Source organism: Lytechinus pictus, chromosome 16 (genome assembly GCF_037042905.1).
Source record: "Lytechinus pictus isolate F3 Inbred chromosome 16, Lp3.0, whole genome shotgun sequence".
Taxonomy (NCBI): Eukaryota; Metazoa; Echinodermata; class Echinoidea; order Temnopleuroida; family Toxopneustidae; genus Lytechinus; species Lytechinus pictus.
This window is the reverse complement of record NC_087260.1, coordinates 10,317,308-10,327,489: the sequence shown is the minus strand read 5'-3', so window position 1 is coordinate 10,327,489 and position 10,182 is coordinate 10,317,308. Positions and strand designations below refer to the sequence as shown.

The window sequence follows — 10,182 nt, the reverse complement described above, 5'->3', positions numbered from 1 at the left end:
AGAGCAAATATCCCCGATCCCTCGTGGTGATCTATATCCGAAAAAAAGGTTATAATGACAAGAAAAAAAAATACAGATATTGAGTATGTTTCATTATATTTATGTGTCGTTATATGATTCATTGTCAAACAAAAAGAAATCAGGAAGAAAAATTCGCCTATAATCTGTTCTCAGCAACTGAATGCCACCAATACCAACAACATACCGAAAATGTGTAGGGCCTATACAAAATTATTATATCGTATAGACCATAATATGCAGCAACAACAAAAACATAAAAATGGTAAATAGAATTTAATTCTTTTCAGTGGTTTATTTCATTTCTATATCCATTTTTCAACACACAAATCAGAAATAGACCTTCATAAATACATAGGCCTATCAATTACATAAATAAATAAAAATCAATCATAAAAAAATGAGCTGACACTTGCTAATTGGCAATAACACTGCAAAAAATACAATAAATAAATATCAAAGATAGATAAAACATTTTCAAAAGTACATGTATGAATGTATGCTTAAAAACAAAGAAAAGAAATGTAAAAGAGACCAAGAAACGTGGCTTGTATAAATGCAAGAATAAAAAAAAGCAAAATCACCAAAAATATTAACATTGAAAAAAAATGTATTAATGAATCATACATAGGGCCAACGAGAGAGAGAAAAAACAACTGACAACAGGCGATTAAAAGCATGTTCATGCTAAATTAGCAATGGGGAAAAATAATCCTCACCACCTCACCACCGCTGATTAGGGAAAGTTCACCCTGACAAAAGTTGTAAAAATAGCAGAAATAATATAAAAAAAACATTGGTGAAGGTTTGAGGAAAAACCCTAAAAGAACTTTTTTTTAATTTACTAGAATTTCAATTTTTGGATTTGTGACGTCATACGCGAGCAGCTTCCACATATCGTATGGTAAAAAAGCAAACAAACAATGGAAATTCATTTTCTCATAAAATTGAAAATGGTTTTTATTGTACCTTCGATCAGTATAGGCCTATACCAATCAAAAAAAATATGTCACACCCACTCCTGAAAGAAATCAAACAATTAATGAGTCATCATGAACCACTGCAAATTTAAAATTTATGCATTTTATAATGGGGCAGCTGCTCATATATGACCCAAAAAAATAAAAAAAACTCTAATTAAATATTATAACTTTCTTAACCTTTGATGGATTTTCCTCAAACCTTCACCAATATTTTTATAATTTTTAGGGTGAACTTCCCCTTTAAACAATTTTCATGTTAATAGTTCATATTTCTTACGTTATGAATTTTGATTGAATCTCCTAGCCGGTCACCATTGTGAACTTATTTTTGCGTAGTTTTATATGAGGGAAAATAAATTCGGCTTAAATAGTCAAATTTGACTGAAAATCCGTAAAAAATCACCTAAAAAAGAAAAAAGAGTATATTATAGACCGGCTTGACCAGTGATGTACGAAGGGCCTATACAAATGGGGGGGGGGGGAGCCTTTTGTCAGACCAAGAGAAAAAGAAAGGAAAAAGAGCTGGGTGAAAGATATTATTTTCTGAATATTATGTCAAAATCTATCACAAATTTGGATTTATGTGAAAAGGTGTCAAAAATTTTGCTCGCTCGCTTCACTCGCTCGCAAAAAAAAAAAATTTCCCAATATGCCATATCTGGCCTTCTCAAAATTTTGGGTTCACGTCGCCACTGCATGGCCGGGCTTGACCTTGTATCACGAAAGAGCGTAAAGTATTATTATTATATAGTTTTGATGATAAATAACATTTATTCCGCACCTTGGATATCGCCTTCTTAAAAAAAAATGTAATATATGATTTAATGCATGGGCATGACGGGTCTTGAAAAGGGATCGAGGGGGCTCGGCTAATCATGCAAAAAAAAATGATAATAATTAAAAGAAAAAAAAAACCCAAAACAGATGGTGAAAAAATGGAGGATGAAGCTTCATCTAGTATTCTTTTTTGGTCTTCTTCTTTTGTTTTTATTTTTCTTTGAACTTTATTGAAAGATTGCCTTTCCCCCCGTGGTGGGGGCAAATCAAGGGGCAAATATATGTATTACATACGGTACATTTTCACTCACAAGTTTTTGCCAAATCTATAAAGTAGTCGAGCACCATCTACGTTCACTTCTGTCACGACGAAAGCAAGATGGCGGCTTCCATGACGGCAAAATCAAGACTTCTTTCTCTTGTGGAAGAAGCAGAAGTGTTAACAAAGTGAGATAAATTTGATTATACTGTGTATTTTTGGTGATGTGATGAATACATTTGATGAACGATTTTGGTTCTCTCTTACCTAACTCTTGTAATGACAACTTGGGCTTGGCCTTGTTCAGATGTTGAACGACTCTCGCCTCGCCCTCGGCCCTCGGCCAGCCCAAGCCAGGCAGCCGCGATTGGAGGAGGGAGCCAGCGGCAGCGCTACTACTTTGCTGGGGATTGATATACCATGAAGATGAGAGGAAAGGAAAGAAAAACAGAGCATTAGATTCTACGAGTAAAAGAGAAAGTGCACGAAATGAAATAGAAATGAATAATAACAGAAAAAGAGGAAAAGGGGTGAGAACCCAAGAAGAATAAAACAAAAGGGGCAATAGAAAAAGTAAAGTCAAAATGAAATGGGGAAGTAAGACTAGGCCTAGAGCAAAGAGGAGAGACAGAAAGAAAAAGAAACAATGGAAAGGAGGGATAAACGGTGGGAAAGAGGGATATTTTGTTGGCATACATCTCACTTTATTGCATGCTCATAAGTCGTACTCAGTCATAGACAGCTGGCAGCCGTCTGTTTTGAGGAGTTTTTTAACATTTTTTTTTTTTAAGTTCTCCTCATACACAGACGGCTCGCTAGCGTGCAGCCACCATTAGGGGACTTGCAATGCAAAATCCCCCCGTCGGGGCTCTTCAATTTTTGTCTTTAATCAATAAACATTTTGAAAATTAATGCGACCAAAATGCAAATTGATATTCCCTCTTGGCATTAATTGCCAAGAAACGGTGAAAAATCGAGTTAAAAGGAACAAAAACAGTGACTTACCTCGGCTGTCGCGCAAATTCACTTCCCCGTTTTATCCGATCTTAAGTACATAAACATATGGCCATTGAGTCCCCTGTACAGATCGCGCTAGAACTTCGGTCTCTGTATTTGGTGAGTGAAGCCAACGGAGTTCAGCTGAACAACCAACATAACAGAGACCGAAGCTTTTGGTCTAACTCAGTCATAGACCACAACATTACACTTACAGAACATACTGTATTTTTTTTCTTTCTAATACTGTCAGAATTGCAAACTTATCTGTAAAGGAGCTCTTGAAAAATATTAATTTGTGTTTTTGTTTTTGTTTTTTACACAGAGACCTCGGTGAGGCGACATCAGCAGTTAGGCAAAGAGTTCCTCATCCTGATGAACCTCAAGTAAGTTCTTCTTAATGACTGTGTGACATTAAGCTAAGAATTGAAAAACAAAGCAAAATCTAACAAAACAAAAATAATGGATCAACAGAAAATTCTAATTATTGTTTTTTTGTTGTTGTTGTGTCAATATACTTTATAGTGTAAATATCATATTTTCAGTGTGTATTTTAACTTGGCCCCTTTTTATAAGCTATGCCTTTTCCTGGGTCACCAAACCATCATTTTATGGATGTATGTTTTGGTATTTGTATCGATATGCAAGGCTCGACATTAGCGGTGGCCCGGTGGCCCAGGGCCACCAAAAATTCACCTCGGGCAACCATTATTGATAAAATGTTAAGTTTTGGTGGCCCGAATCGGGCAACCAATAATTTTCAAAGTAGCGCAATTTTTCTCCCAATTTTGCACGCATTTATCAACTTTCTACAGCTCAAATTGCAAGCCAGTTCGTCATGCGCCCTTTTTGTTGATCTACACACAAATACACACACACAAAGTTTGCATATTAGGCCTACAGCTATAGCATACAGCAGCTATTATCCAGCCAACCGCGCCGGCCGGCTGGCGTGAGCTTTGCATGAAGCCACTGAATACAGCTGTGCTCTAGATCTAGCTCAGCCTACTCAGATTCGGGGAGCTGCGATAAAAAATGTTGCTGCTGAGAAATCTTCCACAGAACTTTGAAAATCTCAGTCAAAGTCACATTTTACACCAATGAAATGCAATTCTACAGTCTATATTACGAAAATCTGGTGTACCCTGATTATTTGCAAGTATTAAGAAGAGGAATTATGACCTCTCTTTTGACTCAAAAAGACCGATTTCCACATGAATTAATACACATAAAAACACATCACAGTCCCACATGTGCATTTGTATGTATGTTGATACTTGGTTTCTTTCGAAGCTGTGTATTTTCTAGCCAAAAACAAACAGACAGTTTCTTTCTTTCTTGTTTATAAATGACTTCTTAAACCACTCTTGAGAAAGTAAATACTTTGGGAAGGCATTTCATTGATATGAAATGTGATTTTTTTTCCAACATTTTGGCAAATATAGGGAAGGACTTTTTTCACACTTTTTATCCAGAATCACCAGATATAATTTTTGCCGTTTTCTTATTTTTTTCCTTTCATTTTTTTTGACAGTGGTTAAACCATTTATACCCCTTCCCATTGAATATGCCTGATTAAAAAATATGTTTCTACTGAAAATAAAATAATACAAACTAAAGGATATAAAAATAAAAATGTGCCATTCCCAAAAAGTAAGTGAAAATTATTTGCTTGGCTTTTAATAATTATATTCCAGTCAGAATAGACTGTTGCCACAGCTGTTAAAAAATATATGTAATGGCTTCTTAATTTTCCCCTTTTCCCCATTTTTTTATTAACTTTGTTTTATTAATTTTTCTTTCATTTTCTTTTCTTTTTTCTCTCTAATTTTTTTCTTTTCTTTTTTTTCTTTTTTTCCCTGTTCTTTGTTTTTTTCTTTCTTCATTTTCTTTCTTTTGTTTTATTTCACTAATTTCTTTTATTATTTTTGTTTTCTTTTTGTAATATACTTTTTGAAAATTATTTTCGTTTGTTTCCCCCTTTTATGCATTGTTCTAATTTTGCAGCATATTTTTCTGTGATTTTCTCCTTCTATAATATGCTGCTAAAGAGAAAACAGAAATAAACTGGATTTGGGGCATAATCTAGGTTTTAGGATTCAAAGAGGAAGGAAGGAAAAACCATTGTTTTGTACATCTATCTGAATTTGCTATGCACTACTTATTTACTTTACCATTATCTCTATACAGAGATTTTTAAAAAAGTCCACACAACCTGCGAACAATACAATTCATTTATTCTCTTTCAATCATTTCATTTTTACAACGATAGAAACATTTATCAATTAGCAAAGTAAAATAACAGCAAACAAGGTTTACATACAAGATGTATAAAGTAAAAGTAACATAGTGGTAGTGGTAGTGGCTGCATGAGAATTAATATTTCAGAAGTTTGTTTTATTCATTTTTAATGTTTTTCTTTATATTTTTCGGGCCACCAAACTTTAATATCGGGCCACCAAAAAAAATTATTTGATGGTTTTGGTGGCCCGAACGGGCCACCACCAAAAAAAGTTAATGTGGAGCCTTGCGATATGCAATATGTCTGATGATGATTAATTTTATGTATCTCTGCAATTGTATTATAACTGATGATGGTTAGATAAATTAATTGAATTTTAAAAAATGAATTGAAAATTGTTTAGTAGGTTAAATTTTTTGAGTAGCAATTTTTTTTTTAATTGGAAATTTGATTTGTCATGTGTTTTGTCTTTATCTTTAATCTACAGATTATGGAGATATTGATGAAGAAGAATGAAGAGCTGGAAGCAACGCTGAAAGAGACGGAAGAACAGAGGAAGATGAAGCAGGAGATTGAGGGGCTTCAGGAAGAAGTAGACAAGAGAGATGAAGATATCAAAACATTACAGAAACAACTCAAAGAAGCCGAGTACATTCTGGTAAAAATTACATCACTGATTTGTTGATTTATTTTCCATTCACTTAGTGTTCCTTCAGTACCCAAAACATAGAAAAACAATATGTGAATTACTGAGTGTTGACATGTTTAAATCACTTTCCTTTTCTGGCCCACCTGTGTGAAACCAATTGCCAAGTGTTGTGAGAAGCATTCACATTAACAAAAGAGAATACAGTTCACTTAAGAATTCTATTACGAAATAAGATTTTAAAACAGTGATCTACATACATGTATATGTGATTTATGATTAAGCACAAGAAAGGATCACCAGTCATGCAAAACATACATAATATATGAACAGCTTTATAAAATGTCCCTTGTATTTAATGTTTCTACCATTTTTGTACAACATTGGAATATACACGGGCCTAATTTATGTAAGGATTAGATATAATAAATAAATGAATGAACAAAGAATAAATAATTAAACAAATTAGACCCTATTTTCCTTTGCCATGTGTTTAGGCCACAGCCATCTACCAGGCCAAAGAAAAACTGAAAGCCATCAAGCAAGCCAAGAAAGGAGCGATATCATCGGAGGAACTCATCAAGTATGCACACCGGATCAGTGCTACCAATGCTGTTGCTGCACCGCTGACGTGGGAACCAGGTATGTGTTGCCAATTTAGGGAAGAGATAGATGTTAATGTTGATGACGAACAGTAGACAGCTTTATAGAAACATGTGTAAAGTGCAATGTACTTTTATGTTATGTTTTATTATTAATGATGTATCAAAACTAGCTTTGAAAGACCTCATTTTTCATTTCCTGGGAATATGTTTTGTTTCTCAAAGGAGGTGGTCCACAAAGACTCACACAGATACACAACTTTATTGTATCTGTGAAAGTAGTTTCCTCCTCTTTTCTTATTAAAAAAGGAATGAGTAAGATTTTGGCATATCTTTTTAAAATTTTTAAATATATGAATGAAATGTACAAATCCAGGTGCAGTATAATTGGTTTGGATATATGGCACAAACCCATCATGAAAGCATTCTGCCACCAATAATGTCATTGGGGGATTCCTTGTAGTCCTACGGCTATCCAACATATCTGGGGATGAGAAGGCACAGTCATTGAATCAATTTTTACATAAACCATCATGCCCTTTGTGATTTGTTTTGACTGCATTTCTAAAACCCATCATAGAAGCATTTTTTCATGAATAATCTCTTGAGTACATTTTTTACTCCCTTCACATCAGTCGATCTCCATTCACCGTATATGTACCCTACAGATTTCAGAAGACTGTATTCATTGTCATTGAGTCCATTGATACTGTACATAACCATCATGATGGCATTTTTTTCATCAGTGATTTAATCAATATATTATTTGGCTCTGTTCACATCAGGTGATCCTCGTAGACCCTACCCAACAGATCTCGGGATACGAAGACATTCAGTAAATTTAAACATAACCATCAAGCCCTTTCTGATTTTTTTTTACTGCACTTGTAAAATCTACCAACCATTATTGCAATTTTCCATTTAATAATTCATTACATTTTTTTGCTCCGTTCACATCAGGTGATCCCCGTAGACCCTACCCAACGGACCTTGAGATGAGGATGGGTATCCTGGGAAGGTTGAGTAATCTACCTCAAGTGAGTCAGAACGGTGCTGGTGGAGATGGTGCACAGAGTACAGGTGAGATTTCAAGGCCCTGTCTTACAAAGAGTTACGATTGATGTGATGAACCACAACTATGGAAAGCCAGCAATGCCAACATCTAAAATGCATGTTTGTGCAGAATATTTTCGAGATACTATGGAAAGCCAGCAATGCCAACATCTAAAATGCATGTTTGTACAGAATATTTTCTAGATATGATGTATGTTCATACATTCATTGTTTTGTTGAAAATTTGGTGTGCTCTTCTTTGTTTACAAAGGACAAATTTCCTGAAGATGATAGCCTACTTGTCAGTGCCTAAAACTTTCATGAAAAGGTCCAAAGGTCGCTCATATGAGGGGGGGGGGGCCTTAGGGGTCTTGGGCCCCCAAAGTTTCACGACCAATATGAAAAAGCAGAAAAAGAAAGGAAAGGGAAAAGGGTGAAATATAATATGATTTTCTGAATATTATATAAAATCTATAATTTTTTTAAAAGATTTTTGTGTTAAATTGTCAAACTTATCGCCTCTTGCACCATATGTGACCCTCAAAATTTTTGGGTCACTAAGCCACTGGAACAAAGAAGAGTGTTGTTTCTAAATATTAACTAATTATAAACCTTGTTTTTCTGCAAAGCTCAAACTATCATTCTAGTTTTCAAGTACAGGTATTTAATGATTCATATTTTAAATTCCTCAGCTGGTGCTACTGGGGGCCTGACGTGGAAACCTTCAAGTGAGCTTACAGCAAGTCGCAGCATGTCAACGGGGGTCAATCGTATCACGGGGGACGCTGGGATAGATCTCAACGTCCCGGGTCACGGCAAAGAGAACGAGGAGGATGTCGAGATGATGTCTTCGGATTCAGAAAGCAGTAGTTCCAGCGATAGCTTCTGATAATAAACAGTAGAATTCAGTTGTGCCCCTTGGTTCACAAGCCTGATAAACAGTTCAACCTTGAGTCTAGGATATCAAAGAACTGTGGAATTATGTTGCATCTGGGACTCAAGGGGACATTGATGAAATGATGTCATCAGATTCAGAAAGTGTAGTTCTAGTGATTTGGCTGATAAGCAGAAGTGCCAGATAATTACAATGGAAGGTTCAGATAAAACAGACTTTGCAAGATAAAATATCAACAAGTCTTTTTAGGACCCCAAAGAACTGGCATTATGTGCACCCTACAGTATACTGCAGGAGAAGATGTAGAGGTGATTTTATAAGATTCAGATAACGGTTTTCCCAGAGAGAGTTCCCGATAACGAACAGAGGTATTAAGTTCCGTCTCCAAGTCCTAGTACTGGTACCTATAAAGAAAGGTGGAATTATTTTCCACTCCCCAATCACAGGTGCTTGTGAAAGAACAGTGAAAGTACTTTGCACCTGTTTGTCAAGGAACACAAACAATAAATGAAATCCCTATTGACTCCGGGACTTCTAGAACCTGATGGTTTCTGTTCTTGGCTATTAATGGGAATAGAGAACTTCATTGTCAACATATGCTTTAAGAAATTTGCTGAGAATATCATGGGCATATAATTGATTTGTTTTTGATCTGCCTCTTTCAGCTTTTGCATTCCCCTTTTATCATTGTTCGAACAAAGTATTTATACCTTGATTTTCCTTTTATCATGGGTAGCTTTAACTTTCAGATTTCACAAAACCTAGCCCATGATGTGGAATCTCCCCATCTACATCATGTATAGCACTGCTTCTTCCCCTAAGGCTTGGTCCCACTGCATATACGGATGCAGAGAGGATGTAAAACGGAAAAGAATCTTGCCATCCGTTGGAAAACGTTATGTATCTGTTGTGTACTCTTTGCATACGTGTTTCATATGCTCTATATCCTTTGAGCATCGGTTCACTGTGATTTCATTTCAGCCCATTTTGTCCATTGTCTGGAGCGGATGAAAACGGATGGAGCCACCCCGAAATTTTGCTTGTCCGCTGTATCCGTTATGAATACGTTATGTGTCCGTGGGACCAGGCGTTTATTCATGCCCAGTAAGGCTGATTTCCGAGTCTGAATAGGCTGTAGACAAGTGGTTGTAAACCAATAAGTTTTCATCACATTGCGTGAAATATATATATATATATATATGTTTTTTTTTTTTTGGGGGGGGTGATAATCAGACATTTTATGAAACAGATCCCTGATATCCATTTGAATATCTTATTTGAATTTTCTCCAAGATTAGAAATGGACAAGCTTTGAAAAGTTATTTGATATTAAACATCAAATGTCCCCAATTTCATTTTTCTTTTCAATTTCTTTTTTATTTTGATTGATATGGGATTTTCAAATTAGCCACCTTGATGATGTCATTGTGAAGTGTGGTGAAAATGTTTTGGAAATGTCTTCACATCTGTTGTGTCAAGGGAATAACCACGATATACCCTAAGAATTATGTTTATGAAAAAAAAATTGTCATTATTAATGTTTATATTGTACATTGGTAAATAAATGTAAATAAATAGAAAATATACAAAGAATTATGAACTCGAATTAATTTATTTGTATCAAATATATTTCTTTGCTTGCATCTCACATTTCAATATTTCATACATATAGCAAGATAAAGATTTAAACATGACATACACGGAAATGACC

General features: G+C 35.1%; 1 protein-coding gene across 1 annotated transcript; it reads left to right on the top strand.

Moving 5' to 3' along the window:
* The first annotated feature begins 2,134 nt into the window (after positions 1 to 2,134).
* LOC129278533 (mediator of RNA polymerase II transcription subunit 4-like) lies at positions 2,135 to 10,064 on the top strand. Its single transcript, XM_054914682.2, has 6 exons — positions 2,135 to 2,225; positions 3,359 to 3,419; positions 5,763 to 5,933; positions 6,419 to 6,563; positions 7,484 to 7,603; positions 8,269 to 10,064. The coding sequence occupies exons 1-6, from the start codon at positions 2,158 to 2,160 to the stop codon at positions 8,463 to 8,465; spliced, it is 762 nt and encodes a 253-aa protein (XP_054770657.1). The 5' UTR covers positions 2,135 to 2,157; the 3' UTR covers positions 8,466 to 10,064.
* The last annotated feature ends 118 nt before the right edge of the window (positions 10,065 to 10,182 follow it).

Coding starts and splice junctions, on each gene's coding strand:
- LOC129278533 (XM_054914682.2), top strand. CDS start 2,158: ATGGCGGCTTCCATGACGGCAAAATCAAGACTTCTTTCTCTTGTGGAA. Junction 5,934..6,418: donor AAGAAGCCGAGTACATTCTG/GTAAAAATTACA, acceptor CCATGTGTTTAG/GCCACAGCCATCTACCAGGC. Junction 6,564..7,483: donor ACCGCTGACGTGGGAACCAG/GTATGTGTTGCC, acceptor CGTTCACATCAG/GTGATCCCCGTAGACCCTAC.